Here is a 21,256-nt window from a genome sequence, read left to right on the forward strand (position 1 = left end):
GTGGATGGCACCCCATTAACCAGGGGCACTCTGACTGCAGCTGCCCTGAGCATGGAGATGGGCAGAATGAGAGCATGGAGAGGAGCTGGGTGGCAGAATACCACTGGTGCTGGGTTTCTCAGCAAGGCCAGAAGCTCTAGTAACGCAATGCCAGAGCCCGCATTTGCTCCAAGAGCAGCTAGTCTAATTACCTTGCCAAGCCTCCTGCGTTGCTAAGAACCTTCCCTTCGAACTCTTGATAATAAGGGCTCTCCTTCAAAATACTCCACGCAGCCCTTGTTTCCCAAGTTGCCATAGCTACAAAGCAGTGTTTCCGTGTCCTTTCAGCCTGGTACAGCTTTATTAGCACCCGGCTCCCATGAGGGCAGCAGCCAGGCCTAATGCTGCTGATCCTCCCTGCTCTGCTCACAGCCCCAAACCAGCCCCGAGCCCCACACCGCTGCGGTGATGCTTTGCAGCAGATCCCCCTGCATGGGCACTGAGCCCCATCCCTCACAGCCAGCCCAGGGCCACTGCTCCCCTGCGCTCTGACCACGCTGTGCTCTGGAGATAACCCCAGCAGCACCCAGTTTATCTTCTGCCCCACAAGCAACACAAAAGCAGGCTTTCCACCAGTCAGTCATGAAAACTTCCAATAGATCAGGAACAGAGATATCTGCAGCATGCTTCCAACCTGTGCAGAAGGGGCAGAGCTGCACAGGGAGGTTTCAGCAATCAGAGGTCCTTTTGCATGCTCAGCACAAGGCTAAATACAAAAATACATTGCAGCTTTAAGTTTTTTGGGAAGTAAAAAAAACAAAAAAAAAACTTTCCCCTGCAGGACCAAATCTGACCTAAATCTCAAATAGCATATTTCCTACCCATTAACCTGAAAGGCAGTATTTTCCTCATTTCCATCCCTGTACCAGATCTATACACAGTGGCTATCCATGTCCTTCAGCTGGCAAGAACTCTAAACTCCCAGGAAAAAAGAGGGGAGTGCAGATGAGCACACGATCACCCCTTACTCCAGCAGCACTGACATGGCTGCCATCCCCAGCCTGGGACATTTCTGGCAGTATTAGCAATGCCCATCTTTCAGCAGGCAATTAACTGGGAGCATTCAGGATGGAGCTTCAGAAGAGCAAACCCTCAGCCACTAAATCCCATCCTCAAATAATGAGGCTTTATTTTCATTCCATAGCAATAACATTGCACTGCACCCTCTTCCCTTATTTTCCTCCAGGTGTACCATTAACATTAAAAAAATAATCCAGCAACCAGCTTCCACCTCCTCTGTACTGTTCACCATTTAATTTGAGAATTAAGCTCTGCTAATGGACACAAACCACCATTCTGAGCGTACAGGCAGCGTTAATACTTGAGCAAGCCAACAACAACAACGACACAGAGGACTAATACATGCACAGTCATTCTTTCTAGCAGGAAGGATTCGGTTTTAATTTTCACAGAATATTAAAACCAATTTTAATTAGATTATAGTGGTGCCTTCCCAGTAAGTGCTTGCAAGGGGAACTCTGCTGCGCAGGAACAGGCAGAGCAGTGGAGGAGCCCAGCTGTCCCAGGGAGCAGCTCATCATCGCCCTGCTCCAAGGCAGCTGCTTTCCCCATCATGCCCACCTCACACTTTGCAAAGAGGCTGTCAGAGGCATTTAGTCACAATCATTTCCCTGGAAAATGAGAAGTGAGCCTGACAAACAGGAGCGTGAGAGAAGAGAAAAGAAACAAATCTGTCAATACGTGAAAGACATCCTGTTCCTTCCCAGTGACCCTACACACCAAGGTCTGCTGCTTCGAAGAATAAAAGGGGAACATCTCCAAGGAACAGTTAGTACATGGCTGAGACCAGCACTGCCTCTACTGGGTTTGTCTTTAACAGACAACAAAACCACCCTTACGCTTCTGCTACAAAGGGAAACTTTCAAACAAAACAAAAAAAAGCCAAAAAATCTTAAACACATAGATATAAGCTCACCTTCTGTATGCCCACAGGTCAGAGCTCCAACAGCAGCAAGGAGCAGCACCACTCGAGACACAGCAGCTCGGAGGCACAGACCACCGCTCTGGGGCATCTCCTCCTGCTCTGCCCAGGGAGCACATGGACGCCTCTGCCTCTCCCCACAGCACCCCACAGCTTCTGCTGAAACCCCAGAGCAGCTCAGCACACCCAGGAGCCGAGCCCAGCTGCAGCCACTTTATTTCTCCTCTGCAGAATTAAATACACCTGGGCACTGCCCAGCATCGAGGGCTGAACCCACCTGCAGCTGCCTGACTTCTCATCTGCAGGATTAACGACACCTGGGCACAGCCCCACAGAGCTCTGCTCACACCCAGCAGGACCAAGCACAGCTGTGCGGCAGGAATGGTTACCAAAACCCTCAGTGAACGTCTTGGCACCACAGCATGGCTGCTCCTTCCCTTCCCAGTCTTGGACAGGAGCTGCCCTGCCCGTGGCATTGAATGAGGCGCTGAAGACCATGGGCACGCACCCCAGGGGTTGGATGCAGGGCACAGCTCTGTGTGCTCTACTGGGCTCGTTGCTGCAGGGCAGCCCGAACAAAGCGCACATCATCCCCTGCCACGTGCTGCTATGCTGGTGACGAGTGCCTTTTTAGAACTGTTTTCCCTTCTTTTTTATTTTTTCTCCTTCCCACTTTTTACTCAATCGGCCGCAGTGTTTACAGCTCACTACACCACAAATCCTTATTTCATGTCACCCACTGGCCCAAGCTGTCCCCACTCACTGCTTCTCCCAGACAAGTTAATAAGATGGAAGGCTCCCTGGAGGCCTCGAGCCAGCGAACATTATCACTTGGAAGCAAGGCAGAAATACTGACACATCGGAAATGACTTCAAGCCTATTAATTACCCTTTCTTCTGTGGCAGATCTTTGAGAGAGAGCCTGACAAATTGAAAGGCAGGAGAGCTCATCCTTCCTGCCCCAGAAAAGCCCCCACCCACGTCAACAAAAGCAAAACACCTCTCCACTCGAAAAAGACGCTTTTGTTTCACTATCAATTAATCTATTGACAATTAGCTGAAATGGAGCTGCCCTTCCTCTCAGCTCCCGCAGGACACAGCGGGCAGAAACCCCACACCACAGCCAGACCTGCACCCCACAGCACAGCCTGCCCCTCCTGTGAGGCATCCCAAACCCCCGCACAGTTGATCCTGTTCTTCAAGTGTTAGATAGTAAATGCACTCCTACGTGCAATGTGGCTTCTACCGTGGGCTTCCAGCAAAGTCTATTGTGGAAATAAATGATTGGATTTCTTATTCAAGAGCTTCATATTTGACAGAGTTAATTCTGATGCAAAATAGCCACACAAGTCCGGATGAAGTCACTACCTTCAGCGATGGCTTCATTTTTAAGGTTTTCACAGTTCCTGTTTTTTTTTTTAAAGGCTACAAAATAACTTGAACAAAATCTTTAAGCCATTACCTAGAAAACTATCATTAAATCATTTGTTCCTTTTTATTAGTATCATTGTAATTAAAGAGAATCGTATTTCAAAAATACATCTTCAGCAGCACTTATCACAGCCCATCCCCGCAGCCTATCAATTAGTATTACAATAACCTCGCTCCCTTGTTGCCTTTGCTATTAGCATTTTGATTGAATGTCTGTTGAAAAGTGACTGGTAACAGAAGATTGTGTTCAGAAAGTAATGTTTCTTTATTCGCTTTCATTGAAGCTTGTCTAGTTGTCTCCAGTTCCTACTCAAAAGAGACAAGACAGCTCCAAAAGCAGTAATTTTGATGCAGGATTATTTTTTTCTTCTCTGTGAGGTGAGGTAGATTGGGTTAGGCTGGACACAAATGCTATTAAATCACTCGATGGCAGATATGGGAGCTTCTACTGCTGTGACCCCAGCGCACAGGGCCCACGGCGGTGCCCCAAGCACATGGGCAGGGCTGGCGAGCATCCCGCAGAGAGACTGGTTGTAACGACCATTAATAATGCATGAACTACTGGGGGAAGTTTTGGGCCATGTTTATCACTAATAGTTCCGAATGTAAAGGGCAGCAATCCATTACACGGCCCTCCGTGCTTCGGGAGCGTATCATGACAACTTGGGGAGAGCTGAGTTCTGCAGCCGTAATAAAGCCCTCTAACAAAGGACAGATCTGTAACGAACGTCATTAAGGAGGGGAAATGGATGCATTCAGCAAGTACCATGAATTATAAAGACAAGAGTTCATTAAATCTACTACATTAAAATAAAAATGACCTGCCACGTCAGACAGTTCTATTTACTGATATTCCCACCGCTGATGCCTTCCCACTGATAAATGACATCCAGCGGGCACAGCGCGCTCGTCACAAACATTTCAATTACCCAAACGCGCAGGAGTCTCGCAGCGGCACCGCGATGCCAATAACAACAACCTGAGCCCCAGGTGGGCTTTTCCGGCACTGGGGGCAAACGGAACGGCCCCACAGCCAAACGCTGCTGCTGCCACCCGCCCCGGGGCAGCACCCAGACACAGCAGTGCTGAGTTTGATACGATCCCACAGGGCCACGGTGCAGAGCAGGGTGAGGAGCAGCCGTGCCACCCTTGCGTCGCTCCCGGTCGCTGTGCCCCATCCCCAGCTGAGCCCTGCTGTCAGCCCTGTGCCCAATCCCTGCGGACACCCCGTGTGCCATCAGCCCCGGCTCTGGGAAGCCTGTGCCCCCAATAACCCCCAGAGTTAGAAGAACATAAGAAGAGCATAGTAAATCACCATAAAGGAACCACTGTATAGGACACGGTATTTTACAAATCAAAACAGTTAATAAAATGAAAAGTAGGAATATAAAAACAAACTGGGCCATTCTCAGGGAGAGGTTGGTGCAGGGCTGTGAAGAGCTGACAGGCTCAGTCACCCAATGCAGGGACACAGCACTGCACCCTCCTGGGCTACACGCTCAGTCACACACCTCTTCATACGGACCCATCAGTAAACACAGACACCTATTTTTCATACCACTGCCCACAGTTGCTGGGTTCTTCTACCCAAGTCACCTGACCTGGAAAGCATCTGTTGTTAATGCCACTGTTTTATTATTTATCAAATCCATTTCTTCCCCCGATGACTAATTTCCTGCTGCAGCTGCTCCCCTCTGCGCTCTGCAGCTGCTCCTGCCCTGCGCTGCCCACATCCAAGCCCTGGCCGCGGGGACGCAGGCAGGCTGCTGCCCTGCAGGGAACCCAACAGCCGCCGTGAAGCTGTTACCACAGTCACACAGAACAGCCCCTCACCGGGCTTCTCCCTGGGGATGTGGGGAGCTGTACCTGGGGTTGGGGGAGGACTTTCCCAGCACGGCTGCCCAGAGCTGCATGCCCCATCCACGGCAGTGCCTCTGGCTGGATGCTCTGCTGGGCGCCGTGAGCATCAGGAGGTGTTTCTAAACAGATCTCCAAATTATCACGTTAGTTTAAGGTGCTTTTCCTGGTCCAAAAACCACTATATAAATAAACAACAACAACAACAAAACCCCAGCAAAACCGCTGACCTGCAGTCTTTTGCAAGAAGCTGTTCTCCAACTTATTCTATCACACCCAGCAAAAAAACCCACCAGATGTTCATACCTCAGCTATAGGTAAAAAAAAAAAACAACATACAGAATAAGCAGAATCACTCCTTGCCAGAATGTATTTATCAAGTTAATTAAAGAAATCTTGAGTTAAAACCTGGTGTTCTGGGAAAGACACTGGAGCACAGGTAAGAGGGCACTGATGGGGAACAGTGCAAAGCACACCAGCTCAGTCAGTGACAGCCCTGCATCCCAGCACCCATGGCAGTGATATAACAGCCCCTACGGTGCTAACAGAGGAGCACTGATGAGGTGCACCCATACAGGAGCTGCACTCTTTGTTTTAGGGCAACAGCTGCCTGGAAAGCAGCACTGCTCAGGGGCAGCGCAGAGCTCCTGGTGCCACCAGCACTGTTTGTGTCACCCTGACTGCTGGATTCCAGGACCTGAGGAGGTGTTATCTGTTTGATTACATCTCTGGGAGCTCTGAGCTGTGCCCTTCTGCGAAGAAAGGCAGCGGCAGCACACGGGCACTGGCTGGCAGCAGGAAGGTATGGGAGGAACGTGGCGCAGCACTTGTGCCCTTGCGCTGCTAGGAATGCCCCCACTGCTTTCAGAAGGCTCTGAAACCTTTATCATCACAGCAGATACAGAGCATGGATGTCACAGGAAGAAATCAGAGATCTGTGCCCCAGTGTGGACTGAGCGGCTGCACCAGAACGCTTCCAGCAATGCACTGGGAGCAGAGCAGAATGCAGCAGGACGGAGCACTGCGGAGTGCCCTGTGCTCCCATCGCACATTTTGCAATAGCTGCTGCCTTCTCAAGGTCACTCCACCGATTTTAATTCTGCTCGCTGTAGTAAGACTACCTATCTATGTAAATGCTGCATTTTGTTCTCCTCCTGCTTCTGGCTTTTCTGCAATTAACATTTTCAAACAGTCCCACAAGACCGCAGCACTACCTGATAATCACGTCCTGCTGCTCCATGCAGGCAGAAGGCTTCTGGTCCCATCAGTGAGCAGTCAGAGTGGTGCAGGCTCCCTTCCATGCAAAGACCATCAGCACTTCTGCTAATTTCTCTGGGCTCACACCGGCTGCCCAGCAGTGGGGAGGAAGGTGGCAAAGTGCGGAACTGCAGTCCTACTAAATGACCTCACTGCCTTCTCAATGCTGTGAGGATGGTGCTGCCTGCTCCTGCTGCAAGCACTCATCCCATCCAGCATGCTGACAAGTAACACAGCCATTATAATTCAAAAACTGTTTTAAATATTTGCACAATCCTCACCTTCAGGTTCCTGAAGAACCTTCCAGAGATGAGAAGGGCTCCACTGATTTACTCTGCACACTCCAGCGCTACCACAGTCTAATTACACTAAGCTGTTGACACCGCTCAGCACTGAGTGAGTGGGAGCTCCTCGAGGCAGGGACTGCGAACTGAGGCTCCACGGGATGGAAATGCCCCCGTTCCTCTGGAGGTTCTGCTGCCCCCAGCCCGGAGCTCCACCAACTCCTCCTCTGGGAGGGGTGTTGCAGATCCCCTGTCCTCTGCAATATTCTTTTAAGTTGGTATTTACCTTAGAGTCTAATTGTGCAGCTGGAGACTTCCAAACTAATTGCCATGTTGGGTTTGCAACCTTTACTGCAGGTTGGTGGGACTTTTTTTTCCATTTTATTACCACATTTGTTTGTAAAACGAGAAAATAAAAATGTCATGCCATCCCCTGAGCGCCGCTAGCAAGCCGAGCTCTCCCTCTTTCAGAATAAGCATTCACACATGTCTGTGCCTTCTGTGTGTCCCGGACAGTGCAGCTGTTGGCTCTTTCTGCTCCTCTGGATGCAGCTTCCACCACTGGTGCAAAATGGAGCAAGGAAGAACAGCAGCAGGACCCAGCTGGGCCGCTGCTCTGAGCCTCAGGTGGTGCTACCCGGTGTGGGGCTGGCACAGAGCATCCCATAATCACCTGGAGACGCGTGGCCAGCACCTATCTGCCGCTCTGACACAGAACCTCCCAGGATGCAGGGCTGTCACTGGCTTAAATGCATTTATTCCTGCATCTCGTGCAAGGTGCTCTGATGCAGCAGTAAGTGGCGCCGGCCAGGAAACCAGAGCCCAGGGCTGAGGGGCACAAGGCTCGGTGGACCCTCCTGCTCGCTTTGCGGCTGCTGGCACAGAAGAAATAAGCAGTGCTGGGAGCACCATGCAGGAGGCAGGGCTGGGACACAGCGTGCAGACCCACGTGGTGGGGGATGGACACGGGTGGGCTGCAGGGCCATTCCAAACCCACAGGCTGCAGCCCGGCTCCTGCATCCCACCCGGCGTGGGTCTGACCTCGGGATGGGAGGCAAAGAGCTGGGAGCGCTCTGCTTCAGCCTTGCTGTCATTAATATGGTTTATGACATGAATATTTATAAGTGAGGATGTGATATTAAAAGCGTACACACATGAAATATTAATATGGCACATGTCATAACTGCAAACCCAACAGATAGGTGTGAATGATGGCACTGTAGCTCAGCCATCACCACTTCCACTGATAGGTCTGTAAATGGTAAATAATATTAACTAATTAATCTTCACAGCCCTCCTTGGAAGTTTTGAAGCAAGCATTTGCTTACAAACCATGTGCAGCTCCTCTCCCCAGCCCGCTGGCTGGGCAGCAGACCGACACGGAGCCGCTGCTCCTCACAGCACCGCCCCGGGTTGGGCTCTGTTGCTGGGAACGCTGCGCTCTGCACAGCCGTGCTCTCCAGAGGCTCATTTACGAAGCGATAGAAGTGACAAGGGAATAAAAGCCATCCTCATCCAGCAAAGCGCTAACAATAATGCTGCCTCCATTTATATCTTATGTCACGACTTTCATCCGAAGCTCTTACAGCACTCACTGCACTCAACAAATGCCAGCCCCGTGCGGATGCTTTTCCAAAGGCCCCGGGTCAGAGCCAGGAGGAGCTTCCCTGCAGCCCCCTCCTTCCAAAGGCTGCAGGCTCCATCCCAGCTCCCCAGGCGCAGTGCAGCAGACACAGCTGTGCTCCGGAGGACCAAAGCAGGCAATGACTTCTCTATGTTTTAAACACTCTCCTCAAAGCCGCTTAGCGATGTCTTTTTAAACGCACGTGACCTTGCTCTGCTTGAGAGAGACGGCGATAAACAAATAATTGCTGTGACTCTTAATTGTATTTATATCTCATCTAGAAAAATGTCAATTAGAACTTCAGAGGTCAACTGCAAAACTGAGGTTCTGGCAGTCGGGCAACGCAAAAGGCAGTTTTACTCCTGAGAAAAGCACCCTCCCTGGCAGAGCCCGGCAGTGTCCCGCTGGCAGCGCCCCCTCTTCCTGCAGTGAGCACAGGGGCCGCACGCCGCCCCCCTGGGCAGCAGCACTGCCATGCAGGGCAGTCACTGAGCTCTGCGCTGGGCTGGGGCGATGCTCTGAGCGCCCACACGTGGGACACCGCGCATCGCGCAGCCGGCCTGTCTGACTTTAATTTTGTTTAGTTTTCAGATTAAAGAAGCCCAAATCACATGCTGTCACTTCCCTCCTCTCTCCCCTGCCATTCCGAACCACGTGAGAGTTAATTGATATGAAAATAACTCTGGGGGCTGCACGGCTTTGGAAAACATATAGCATTACATTTAATACCAGCAATTACGACTTGGGGGATTCAATCAGTCAAAATCTTTATTTTCCTTTCTGCACAGTCAAGCTGTGGGACTGCTGCAGCACAGCACACAGCCCTGCAGGCAGCACGGGGTATGGGCACTGCCCACAGAGAGCACCCCAGGGCACCACCTCTCCCCATCACCTTCTCCTGACTACACCTACTTGCTTAACAGCCACAGAAAGGGAGAAAGGGGTTCCTGAGCAAATTCATCCATCAGGAGACACTGCACCCTGCTTTCCCTTCTGCTAAGAACCAAGGGTGGGGAGATGAGCCTGCTCCCGCAGCCCTTGCTCAGCAGCCAGCAGCTCCATGCAGGGCACCCCCAGGGATGTGCCCCACACCTGTCTGTGCAGTGAAGGCAGAAGGGCATCATCATCTTGCAAGGTTCCCTCCAACCCCAAAGATCAATAACTAATGCTGAACTCAAGATTTTATCTGCTCTTTGCAAGGGTAACGAAATAACACCACCCTCGCTTCTACTTTCCAATTACTGAATCCTTTCAAGACTGACCCAGTAATTTTCAGCTCTGTGAAATTTTAGGCAGCAAAAAAAGTGATAAAAGTGATCTTCCACAGCTCTTACAGAACTTGTGTGTTTTTTCTCCCTATACAGAAATGTAGAAGTACAGTGCAGGGAGCAGAAATTCCACATTACCAACCTTACCCAGAAACAAATGGAATCATAAAAGAAGGCAATGCGGACAGCGGCCTTCTACATGTCCACCCTTTGCATCCCACTGCTGAGGAGGGGCCTCGCAGCACGAGCCTGGTCCCACCAAGGTCAGCCTGCTTTTCCAACAGAGCTCCAAGCAGCGAGCGCTGCTCCCACGGCGTGCGCACAAACTGCCAGCTGCCCATCCATGCGGCGAGGCAGATCAGCAGGAGACGCAGCAGCTCTGCCTCTCACTTCCTTCACAGACCACGAAGGAGTGATGGGGTATCAGAAAACAAAAGGACATCACAGAGGAAGCAAAGTGGTTCACTTGATAATATTTTAGAGGGTATGAAAGTTCTGTGCTCCACTGCTCCATCAGCGTTTCATTTGAGGCCTCCCAAGGCATTACTAACACTGCTCAGCACTGAGCAGTTCTGGGATTGCCTCCGTCTGTGGGGGCTACATGTGAGCATGGCCACACCAACTGCTACCGGAGCACACAGGCAGCACACATGGGACAGTCTTACACCAACAGACATCCTCCATTTCCTTGCAGCAGCAGAGAGTGAATTCTAATACTTTTCCTTGCCCACGTTGATCATTCTAGGCATACACTAACTACAGTAAACCACAGCGGATATTTTATCTGCCATTTCTCTTTCCCTTGGCTAATTTGACAATACAGATTGCAACCCACAAGTGGTTTTAAGAATTGCTATTAACGCTGCTGCTCGCATGCTACTGCATTTTAAACGTGTTTCCAACACAATCAGAATGTCACAATTTGTAAAATCCAGGGTGATTTTATAAACGATCGATGCCACAGAACCCGCTCCACGATGACAGCCTGCCCGGCAGCTCATTAGCCTGATTAGTGGCAGCTACCTGCACAGGGAAGGAGAAAATGTCTGGGGAGACAGGCTCAGCTCAGACACGGGGCCAAAGACGGCTGTGCCTCCTGAGTTGTTATGCTTGCTTCTTCTTCCCTCCGCTCCATGGCAGAGGTGAAGGTCAGAGCTCAGCCGCAGTGTCCCCCTGCTGCAGGGCTGGCTCCTTCCTGCAAGAACTCGGGCTGATCCCAGCAGGGCTGCCCTTGGGCTGTGAGTGACAAGGACCACTGCTGACCAGGAAGCTGAAGCAGCCGTGGCTGAGACAACAGCTGTGTCAATTGAGCAAGCCCCTCCGAGAGCCACCGCGCAGACATGGCCGGAGCGTGAAGGCTGCAGGACAGACCTCCAGCTGTGCACCCCTGCGGGAGCCACAAGCTGTGCTGCCTCCAAACACGCTTTGTGAGAGCAGGAGGAGGCAGCACCCATCGGTCCCACTGCAAGGGAATGGTGGCACAGTGCTCCTCATGCCCCCGGGGCTCCCCAGCTGCCAGGGCTCTGTTGGAGCTCTGCTCCTCAGTGCGAGGCGCTCACCCGGACCGCAGCATCATTTATTTCTGCTGAAAGGAAAGGCCATAATGCTGAAATAATCCTCAGCTCGTTTTCACAGAGCTGTACAAGCAGTAATGAAACCTTATCTGTCCACTGAAATATGTGGATGGGATTCGTTTTCTGGAGATCTTGCTCACTCTGTTATCGACACATGATGAGCAGCCCCAAACTTCACAACCCAAGCACACCTGAAACCCCAGCGAAGGGCTCGGCACCCTGATATCCTGGTCTCAACCCCTACTTTACACCCAGCTCACCCCAACACCCACCGCCCTGGTACAGCCTCTGCACATTCTGTGACACGGGTGGATCCAGGGAGAACAGCCATGGTCCTCAAGCTTTGCAAGCCCACTTGGTCACCTTTCCCACAACTACATGTAAATGATATCATCTGAGCCAGCAGCCAGGCCCCACTGACTCTGGGCCAGGGAACATCACTTCAGGTTCCCTGAACAGCAGCCCCAGCCAACACCCCCAGTGCCACGAGCACGTCTGGATCTCAGCACTCGTGTGCCACATGGCAACACCTGGTGTGAGCCCAGCACCACTGCAGGACCCCGAGCTGTGAGCGTGGTTCTACCAGGAGCACTGCAAACAGAGGGCAGGTGGGCAGCACAGCGACCAGCACTGCAGGGATGACGTGTGTGCAGGGAACAGGAGTGTATGCAGTTCTCCCAGCAGGGTTGGGGCTGACCGTGCTCGGATGCACATCCCATGGGGTGAACAGTGGGGACACAGAGACTTTCCCTCGCTCTGATGCAGCTCCCTTCCCTGTGCCACACGCTGGCGCCAGGCTTCACCACCTCTGGGGACAGCACAGAGCCTGACAGTGATCCTACCAAACGTAAGTCATCAGGCTGACCAGAGAAATCAGCTCCAATACGAAAACCCACATGGGACGTGGCATTACATGTCACACAGCCCTTCCTCCGTACACCCACAGGACACAGGAAGCTGCCTCAAACATGAGGAGCTCTGCTGATTTAGCTCCACTGCATTTAGCCACACAGTCACCACACTGACACTGATTTTGGCTGTGCTCAGCATGCCGACTCTGTCACAGAGGTGATGGCTGAGCTGCTGCTCTCTTACCTCTATGCCTGTTGGTCGTCTTGTCAAACATAAGCATGGCGTCCTCTACCTGCAAGACACAAGGGAGAGGCGTGCTTAACACACCCAGCTGGGTTGGCAGAGGCACACAAACACAGCGGGATGATGGCGGAGGCCTCGGCTCAGGCAGTGCAGGTGCATCACATCTCCTTCCTCTGGCTCAGAGTCAGCATCGCCCCTTGGAAACCTGCTGCTTCCAACCTGTGCGCTCGCTGACATCTGATCCTGAAGCAGAAAAGCGGACGTTAGCAGTACTGACACCCTACAAAGCCCAACGTCCAGGCGGCCCTGCCAGCTCGCCATGCCCCACCTCAGCCTCTTTCCCTTTTGTAGAGATAAAGGAGGGCTGAGGAATCATGGATGCAAATCACGCCCGTGACTTCTCCAAATCAGTGCTGCTGCCTTGGCTGTGAATTGGGAGGTTTCAAGGAGCGGGAGCAGGGCAAAATCTGGTCAGCCAAGAAAGGTATTCAGAGGGTTTCAAAGGGCCCTTTGAAAAGCTGGAGGAGAGGGCAGAGGGAGGGGGAGAAAGTTTAATTCGCATCAGGCCTGGCATTTCCACTTCAGAAGAGAGATGACTGATGAAACGTACTGAAGTGCAACCAAATTGCTTTCAACTTTCATTACTATTTGCATGATTTATTCCACCTCCGTTTAATCTGTGTAGCCACACCTAACATTTTACACTTATTTTAGAAGGTTGTTGGGCTGGGATTTCTCACCACGTTTTGAACTGGTGCTCAGGGGCTGTGGGTCAGTCCTGCACGCTGCAGGAAAGGTCCTGCAAGCCCTGTGAAAAGACTTCCAGGCTTCCTGCTCCTTGTTTGAAACCAGGGGCTGATGAAAACCTGCACCATTGCTAAATTGCAGGAGACATCAGGGATGGTTATCTTTTTAAGGTTTTTCTTCCATTTGTTTTTTTTTTTCCCCCCTCTGATTTCTATGAGATTTTCATGTATTTACACTCAGGATTTCTATAAACCACACACCTTAGAAGAGTTCACAACATCCTACACGCTCCCCTCACCTGTGCAATGCCACCACGGACTCCTCCTCCCATCACAGCAGCCCCTGCCTGCTCTGTGCAGATGGCAAAACACAGCTCAAGCCTTTTAACTGCTGCATTAAAACACACTCCAGGATACAGCAAAAATGCAGAGCAGCAAAACCTTTTGTTATACCAGGGTGCATTTAGCAACCTGTCTCTGGTTAACTTGCTCTTGACTTCTGCAAAGTGCTTTGCAAAATGTGTTAGCAGCAGCTAGAGACAGACAGCAGCATGCCTCCCTAATGCCCACCATCCATGAGACCTAACAATGCTGATGCAATGGAAATCCAAACCACACTAAGCACAAAGTCACTTGTCCTGCTGCCTCTCATCACTTGGAGGAAGAAGATTCACAGGTCTGAGCAATACTGGGATGCTGATAAGGACGGCGCTCCGCCCACCACGAGCACTGATCTCCAAGTAAGGTTACATCTATACAGCAGATCTTGTCATTCTCGCAGCTCTTGGCCCCACGGGCAGTAAGAATGACCCCTTGCACTCAGTGCCAGTTCTGGAGACCCAGAGACCCCCAACTGCGGCTGGGAGCTTCAGGCTGGAACCCCGGGTGGGGGAAGCAGCTCCTGCAGCCGGTGTCAGGTTTGGATAGAGCGCACCGGTAAGAGCAATAATCAGGGGGGTGTTCTTGGAGCCAGCTGGTGCCCTTCTAACAATGCCTAATTGGTTATCTTTTCTGCTTCCTAAGGTCAGAACATTTTATCTCCCTCTCTGCCCTTTTGGAGTTTACCCCACCCTGCGTTATTTTGTAGGGCAGCCATTGTAGCAGAAGAATAGGCTCTTTCCTCTATAGTCCGGTGACACAATGAGACTTCTTGAAACCTCCTGAATAGACAGAGTGCAACGGCCAAAGAAAAATTCTATTAATGCTTTGCAAAATAAAACATCTGAGAGCTGGTCAGACAAGCAGGAGAGGAAAATCAATACGCAGAGAGCAGCGCTTAGAGAAACTTTTCACCGGTTGCAAAAAGGTGGTGAGGGTACGGGAGGGAGGGGGAGAAAGAAGCTGATTAATGCAGAAAACCCATCAATGGTATGGAAATCTGGCAGAACAGCAAGAGCTGAAACTGGAAGAATTTGAATATACAAAGGGCTGAATAGAATGAGAAAACCACACTGCCTCACACGCTGCCCGTTTCTCACGGTTCTCTGTGAGTCTAACACAAGCGGCTTGTTCGAGCCCTCACCAAGGAGAAATAAGGGACGCAGTCAAGGTAACTGGCAGGAAACCCCGTAGTAAGCAAATTGATCCCTGCTGCAAGGGGAGAAAAAACACAAAGCCTGCAGATGAAACTCAAGGCGTTCGGTAGCGGTGACCCTCCTGCAGTTCACCCCTCACAACGCGGCTCCTGCGCTGCCCTGCGCTCGGAAGCTGCTCTGCAGGGAGAGCTCTGCCAGCCTCAGCCCAAAGCCTCGCTGTGTGCCGCAGGAAGTTTTCTGCAGGGTCGAAGCAGGGCTGCGAGGCCCATCAACTCCCAGACCCGTGCTCCCCCCAGGCCCTTCTTCCCCCCAGGTCCAGAGTGCCGCAGGGCCATCTGCCCCACAGCACGGGCACGGTGCTCCGAGGCAGCCCTGACCAGTGCACGCTGCTATGGAGGCCGATGTGAACGGCCGCGTTACAGTGCTCAACTCGGAGCTGAACGGGGCTGATGAATCCTACCTAATAATGAGCAACAAATGAGAGTGTTTCAGAACAAACAGTGTCTCTGCACTTACAGCAAAGGACAGAAAGTTGCCACCCAACGCCAGGAGCAAATGGACTCGGTGTGGATCTGAAGGACTTCTCCCCTGCACAGCACACACCATACCAACACCCAATTTAGACCTGGCTTCTTATACAAAGCCCAGGTAATGGGTTTTAGTTTGTTTAACCTTTTTTTTCCAACCTACTTGGGGCTCTGAGAACAGGAAGGGCCAGAGCATTGCTTTAATCACCGCCTGGAAGGAGGAATAAGGACTAAGAGGAGAAAAGAGAAAAAAATGGGGGAGCCAAAGGCTTTAATAATCCTCACAGCTCCAGGCTTATTTAAAATATGCCCAACTAGTTCACAAAGGGATCCACGGAGATAAATCTATTTGATTTTCTTCCACTTTAATGGCGACATATATTTAAAGCAACAAAACCAGGATGACCTAAATAAGATGACTATTAATTGTACTCAGAAAAGCTCTGAATTTAATGCAACGAATCCAGCCAGAACTAGAACACACGCTTTTCTTCATTCATTCCTCCCACTTTCCTCTTAAGGATTTTCAACTCCTCTCCTTTGCCCGGGTCCGTCCTGAGCGGTCAGAGATGATCAAACACGGCGCAGCCCATCACCGCTCGCGCCCTAATGAGTGAGAAGGCTGAATCCTCTCTGCGGATGAGAGGCAATTCCGCGAGTTGCCCGAGGACAGCAGTTTCAATCAGCCACCACAGGCAGCTGAATCTGCCGCAAAATCAGTGAATGCTCAGCCAGAAAACGGCAATGACTCAAACTGGGGATTTTCTGGGAAATTTCATGTCTGGTCTTTTATTTCTGCAACCTGGATTTGGGTGCTGGGCCTCATCAGCTGCGCTCAAACCAGAGCTGTCACAGGTTCCCACAGAGACCACCCTGGGACAGCCCAGGACCACCCTGCGCAGGAAGGCTCTGGAGGCACAGCTCCACGTCCCGCACAGCCCTGCAAACCCAGAGGGCAGCGGGAATAAATGCAGCCACTGTGGCTGCTGTTATTTACAGGGTGTCTGTGTGCAGGCACAGGGATGACAACAGCCCCTATTTCATGTTCCCAAGTTCTTTTTTTTTCCCCTTTGAATCAAGTTTGCTCATTCGGTGCAACCTCCACGGGGAAACCACTGACTTTCACAGCTCTAACCGACACACAGCAGCCTTTATTCCTCACATCTCCTCATCCAGTCCTGGCAAGTCTGTCCTGATCCAAAAGCTGAGTTCCTGACATATCCTGCGCAGGTGGGGACCCCCCCTGTTCCCAGGAAGCACAGCAGGGCTGGGCTAGGGCTGCTCTGAGCTCTGCAGCCCCACAGGGAAAAGCTTTGGGGCAGAGAAACGAAGCAACGCACTGCAACCTAGCGCTGTGCCCGTTCACACGAGGCCCTAGGAGAACAGCAACTACACAAGGATGACACTCAGTGACATGTGTTGTGCTGTGTTCCTATCCCTCTGTCCCAGGTCTGCAAACTGCACAGGTCTGTCATCTTCAGCAATCCTGAGACAGAGCGCCGGACATTCTTGTCCAATTCCTCAAATTATTTACACACACTGCACAGCTCCTACAATATTTTGCTTCCAGAAGCAGAAAAGCCTCTTAGCTGCTAGTAAACTGTCAGGTGCTATTATTTTAAATGTGCATGTGAAATCTGAGTGCCAGCAACGCGCTTCTGCTGATGCACAGCCTCCCCCCGCACAAACTGAGACAGATACCTACTGCACGTCAGAAAAAACAGTTCCCCCAGCACAGGCCAAAACCTGTGACCATGACCACATTCCCGGCAGCCGTGGCTGTGTGGCAGCAGAATGGCACCCGCGGCACGTGGCACATTTGCGCACACCTGGGGGCCGGGCGCACGCGGTGCGGTTCCTCACTGAGCGCATCCTGACGTCCCCCAGCGATGTCGCACCAACCCACGGCCCGCGCCTCGTGCACCGCGCTAACCATCGACGCCACGCTGCGTGACAGCAAATTCCAGCACTAGCAATCTTTCCCCCCAGCAGTCAAGTCTTTAAAAAGTCTTCTTTGGCAATTACAGCTAATAAAACTACAATTTCATTCAACACACACACATCATCGTAACTAATTTTGCTCCGTCAGGGCTGAAATTAAAACAGTCATTCAATCACAGCAATCCCAGGGCTCGCCCACCAGCCGGGACGCAGCGAGGCGCTCCCAGCCCCCAGCAGCGCCGTGCACTCCGTGCTCCCACACGAGGCCGAGGCGCTGCTCCACACGCGCTCTCCCAGCGGAGATGCAGGAGCGGCCACTGCTCTCCTGGAAACGCAGCTTTCTGCAGCAGGACAAACTGAAGATGGCACCACCTGCAATTCCTTATGAATCCCTTACTAACAATTCCTTAATACCGTGAGCTGCTGATTAAAGCAAGGTAGCTGGCCACAGCAACAAGGGGAGCAGCGAGGCCATAGCAACGTTACCCCTCCTCTGCAGAGCATGCGTGTCCTTCTTGTGCTTTTATGGAGACAAAATAGCCAAGCCAGCCACGGGCCCAGCCTGATCTCCTCCACAATCATGTCCTGCAGCTGGGTCTAGCTGCCCACAATGATTCCTGCCACCAGAGAGGTTGGCCGTCCCCTGGGCATGCTTCACCAGACAGGGAAAGAGGTCTCAGCGCTGCATTCCCAAAGGAGCGGCGGAGCCACTGCTGAACACTCCACATCCCCACCTCCCTCCAGATTGAGGCTCACGTACATCAGATGCTGTGAGGATGAAGGCACAGCCACAGCACGGCTCTGACGCTCAGCAGCGTGCCCCAGCCCACGTCCCACATCCCCCAGCACTTCATCCATCCCAGCACCTGCAGGGGCTGCCGGGCAGGGATGGGGCTGCCCTCACTGCTCTGTGCCGCGGGCTCTGGGCAGAACACTGCTCCTTCAGCATTTCGGTGAGCCAGGTGTGAGGCAGTTTGCGATTTTACTTTCACGGCACATTAGCTGCCGTCAGCAGAAATAATTCTTCCTCCCTTCACGGTGCTCGTTTGCATATTAGTGCTGCAAAGTTGCAATCTGTTTTCTTTTCCAAACAACACCTAAGTGGTGCTGCCTGCATGGCCCAGGCTCTCAGGGCAGCTCCCACCACGCTCACACTGGAGGGTTTCTGGGCAGATACGGTGGTCAGCATTCCATCCAGCCTGCTCCACAATAAAGGGAGTAGAAAGAAGGTGCAAGCATCTCTGTCACACTGTGCAGTGACACTCATCAAAGTGATGCAAAGGACAGTGCTGGGCAGCCACGAACCATGGCCCAGAGCTCACACTACCTGTTGCTCTCTTTGGGATGATGGATGGATGGGGAGAGCCCAGGACACATCCAGTGAGAAAAGAGAGCTTCAAATATTTGTAGAGCAGTAATTTCAGAGAAGCACGTGCAAAGCCTTCTCTTTCCAAACCCAGCATTTTTCCCACCAATGCAACACTGAAACACAAGCAGCCGTTCTGTCTGCTACAAACAAATGCCCAATAATGAGCTGCAGTGAGACCTCCAGAAGCCTCATGCCAGAGAGAGCACCAGAGCCATCCCTCTGAATGCCCTGCACTCCGAATCCACCACCAACCATTTCAGAAGCAGTCTCTAACACACGGAAGCTGCTGCCGAGCGCAGCTCAACTTGCAGCATACAGTTAAGCCCAACTAAGCCCTTCCAAGATGTGTTATTTGAAGATGACAATTTCATTTTCACAATTTCCTTGTGAGTACTTTCCAGGATCAAGATATAAGGGCAGCACAGCGTGACTCGCACAGTGGTAATGGGGCTCCGTGCTGCGCTCTGACATTGTGCCAAGCACCAAGCAGCTCCCCTACGCCCAGCTACAAAGCCACAGAGGAACAAACCGCTCACATGCCCCTCTGCCACATGTGAGAGTGCCAAGGGTGTTCCAGCATGGGTTCTCCCCACTCAGTGATAACCCCCAGTTCTGCAGCTGGGGTGCTTTGGAAAGAGCCCCAGCGTCAGGCAGACACAGCTGAGCGGATCTGATGGACAGACATCGTGGGCAGCAGAATCCAAGAGCTCAGAGGGCATCCCCTGCCCTTCCGTAACTACCTGCTGAATAAGTGTGAAGATAAGACAAGGATTGCATTACTATGTTTCCTGATGCATGAAGGGCCTTTTTATTGCCCAGAGTGTAAAAAAAAAAGTCTGAACAATCGCCACAGTCAGCCTCAGAAAAAGGCTCAGCTGCAAAATGAAACAGTGCAGTTTATTAGCAAAGAAAAACTCATCTAAGTTTTCCTTGACTGTAATGAAAAAAAGTTTCATTTTATTTCCTGCTAGACCCTTTTTCCTTTTGTTGTTCTCTTCATATACTGACTTGCATATTAAAGAACGCTTTGCCGAGGCTATTTCTGCTAAGCAGAGCTCTCTCCTCCCGCGTCCCTCCACCCCTGATCAAACACGGCTTTCATTTCTACATTTGGGGACTTTTAATCTGCCAAAGAGCGCTGCAGCAGCTCCAGGGCAGCAAGCACACAGCAGGGCGGGCACACAGTGCTGCGCTCCGCCAACCTCAGCGCACACCTGGCTCAGTGCTGGGCTGCACCCAGGGCGGAGGGTCTTCAGGGATCCAACTGAAACCATGCTGGCAAACAATGGCTGCAGAGCTGGCACAGCCCGCCCCGACCCACAGACACCACAGCTCTCGCAGGGGACGTTCTGTTTTGAGTCCCTGCACTCCCGACACTTTTTATTTCTTGCCCAAAAGCTATTTGAATGGATTATGTCCCAGTGATGAATCTCTCCTCCAAGCGCTACAAGAGGCTCTTGAATCACGGCAAACAGGCTCTGTAAATCAAGCAAAGTGCAAAAATGGGCAAAGAGAGGATTCTGGCGCTAAGAACAAGGTGACAGGTCCACACATCAATCCCGGGTGACTGACAAGGTGTCCTTCGGAGACGTGTCTATGTATTTTTAAACTTTGCTTCGCTGGCTACAGTGCCTGATGCCACAATAAGTCAAGACGCAATAACTAAGCTCCCATCTCAGTGGATTGTTACAGTGATAATTCCACCTTTGTAACTCAGCCTCAAATAAACCCTCTTTGTTCTGTCTTATTACACAAATTCTGGTATCATTCAAGTATATTAACTGTAGCCTATTACTGTCACACAAAAACGCTCCCTGAGCCTCAGCAAAGGGCTCCCCAGACAAAACTTTATGTCATGTTAATCCAAGCTTTAATAACTATGAGGATATATAACTGTATTCTAATTGTGCTTTGTGTTTTGGTGTGCAAAAGCAGAAGGTGTCAGAGTTGGTGGCTGCAGCCTCATCCCAGCGCAGCACCCACCACCAATGTGTGATGCAGCGTGGATCACAATCCTGGCACTGGGGGAAACCCAGGCTGAGAGCGATGGAAAAGAGCAGAGATGGACAGAAATGGATCTTGAACAGAGAAAACCAGCACTGTGGAAATTGCACATACTGAATCCTCCAGCGTCTGCTGGAAACGCTGTGTGATAAAGGATAGCAGCAAGCATTCATTTTGTAACCAATGCTTCAAGTAAGCAAAGTGAATGCTTCCAGTAAGCAAAGAACAGTAAGAAAGAAAGGAACATTTATTAATAGCTTATTTTCAAATGCCAGCTGCAAGCTGGAAAATGTTTTAAGAAAAAGCGCACGGATCTGTCCCATCCCCAAGAGGCCAAGGCAGCAGTGCTCTCTGCTGTGCTCTGCTTGTACTTTTGCTAACCCAGTTTTAAGTGTCATGAGAAAGGAGATTTATAACCCTTACGTACATAGGGCCACAGTGCTGATCTCGCAACTCAATCCGCAGCAGACTGCAAGTGGCCAGGTTTTAACCTTGCTGCTCGTGCTGTAGGACACCGGCCCTTCCGACTCTCCTTATTCTCACATTCTCGTGATTTCCTAGCAAAATCTTCTCTGTCTTATTCTTGCAAAATTGGGGTTTCAGCACAGTGAATTCCAAGCTGACCCAGCAGTTTGAAACAGCCACAAAGAGCAGCCAGGAACTCAGGGGCAGCTGTGAAGCTTTCTGCACCAGGAGACAGCTCAGGCCCAGCAGTGAGCCTGCATGCAACCAGCCTGCATGCAACCAGCCTGCATGCAACCAGC

At 51.4% G+C, this 21,256-nt stretch overlaps 1 protein-coding gene across 13 annotated transcripts in view; it reads right to left on the reverse strand.

Moving 5' to 3' along the window:
- MSI2 (musashi RNA binding protein 2) overlaps window positions 1-21,256 on the reverse strand; it is a 187,444-nt gene that overhangs the window by 62,123 nt on the left and 104,065 nt on the right. For all 13 annotated transcript variants that reach the window (XM_042880056.1, XM_042880060.1, XM_042880066.1 and 10 more), the window contains exon 7: window positions 12,371-12,419. In XM_042880056.1, the coding sequence (XP_042735990.1) occupies window positions 12,371-12,419 (49 nt within the window). The remainder of the gene's footprint in view (window positions 1-12,370; window positions 12,420-21,256) is intronic.

The sequence above is a fragment of the Lagopus leucura genome, unplaced genomic scaffold (genome assembly GCF_019238085.1).
Source record: "Lagopus leucura isolate 7727_CA_CO unplaced genomic scaffold, USGS_WTPT01 Super-Scaffold_100024, whole genome shotgun sequence".
Lineage (NCBI taxonomy): Eukaryota > Metazoa > Chordata > Aves > Galliformes > Phasianidae > Lagopus > Lagopus leucura.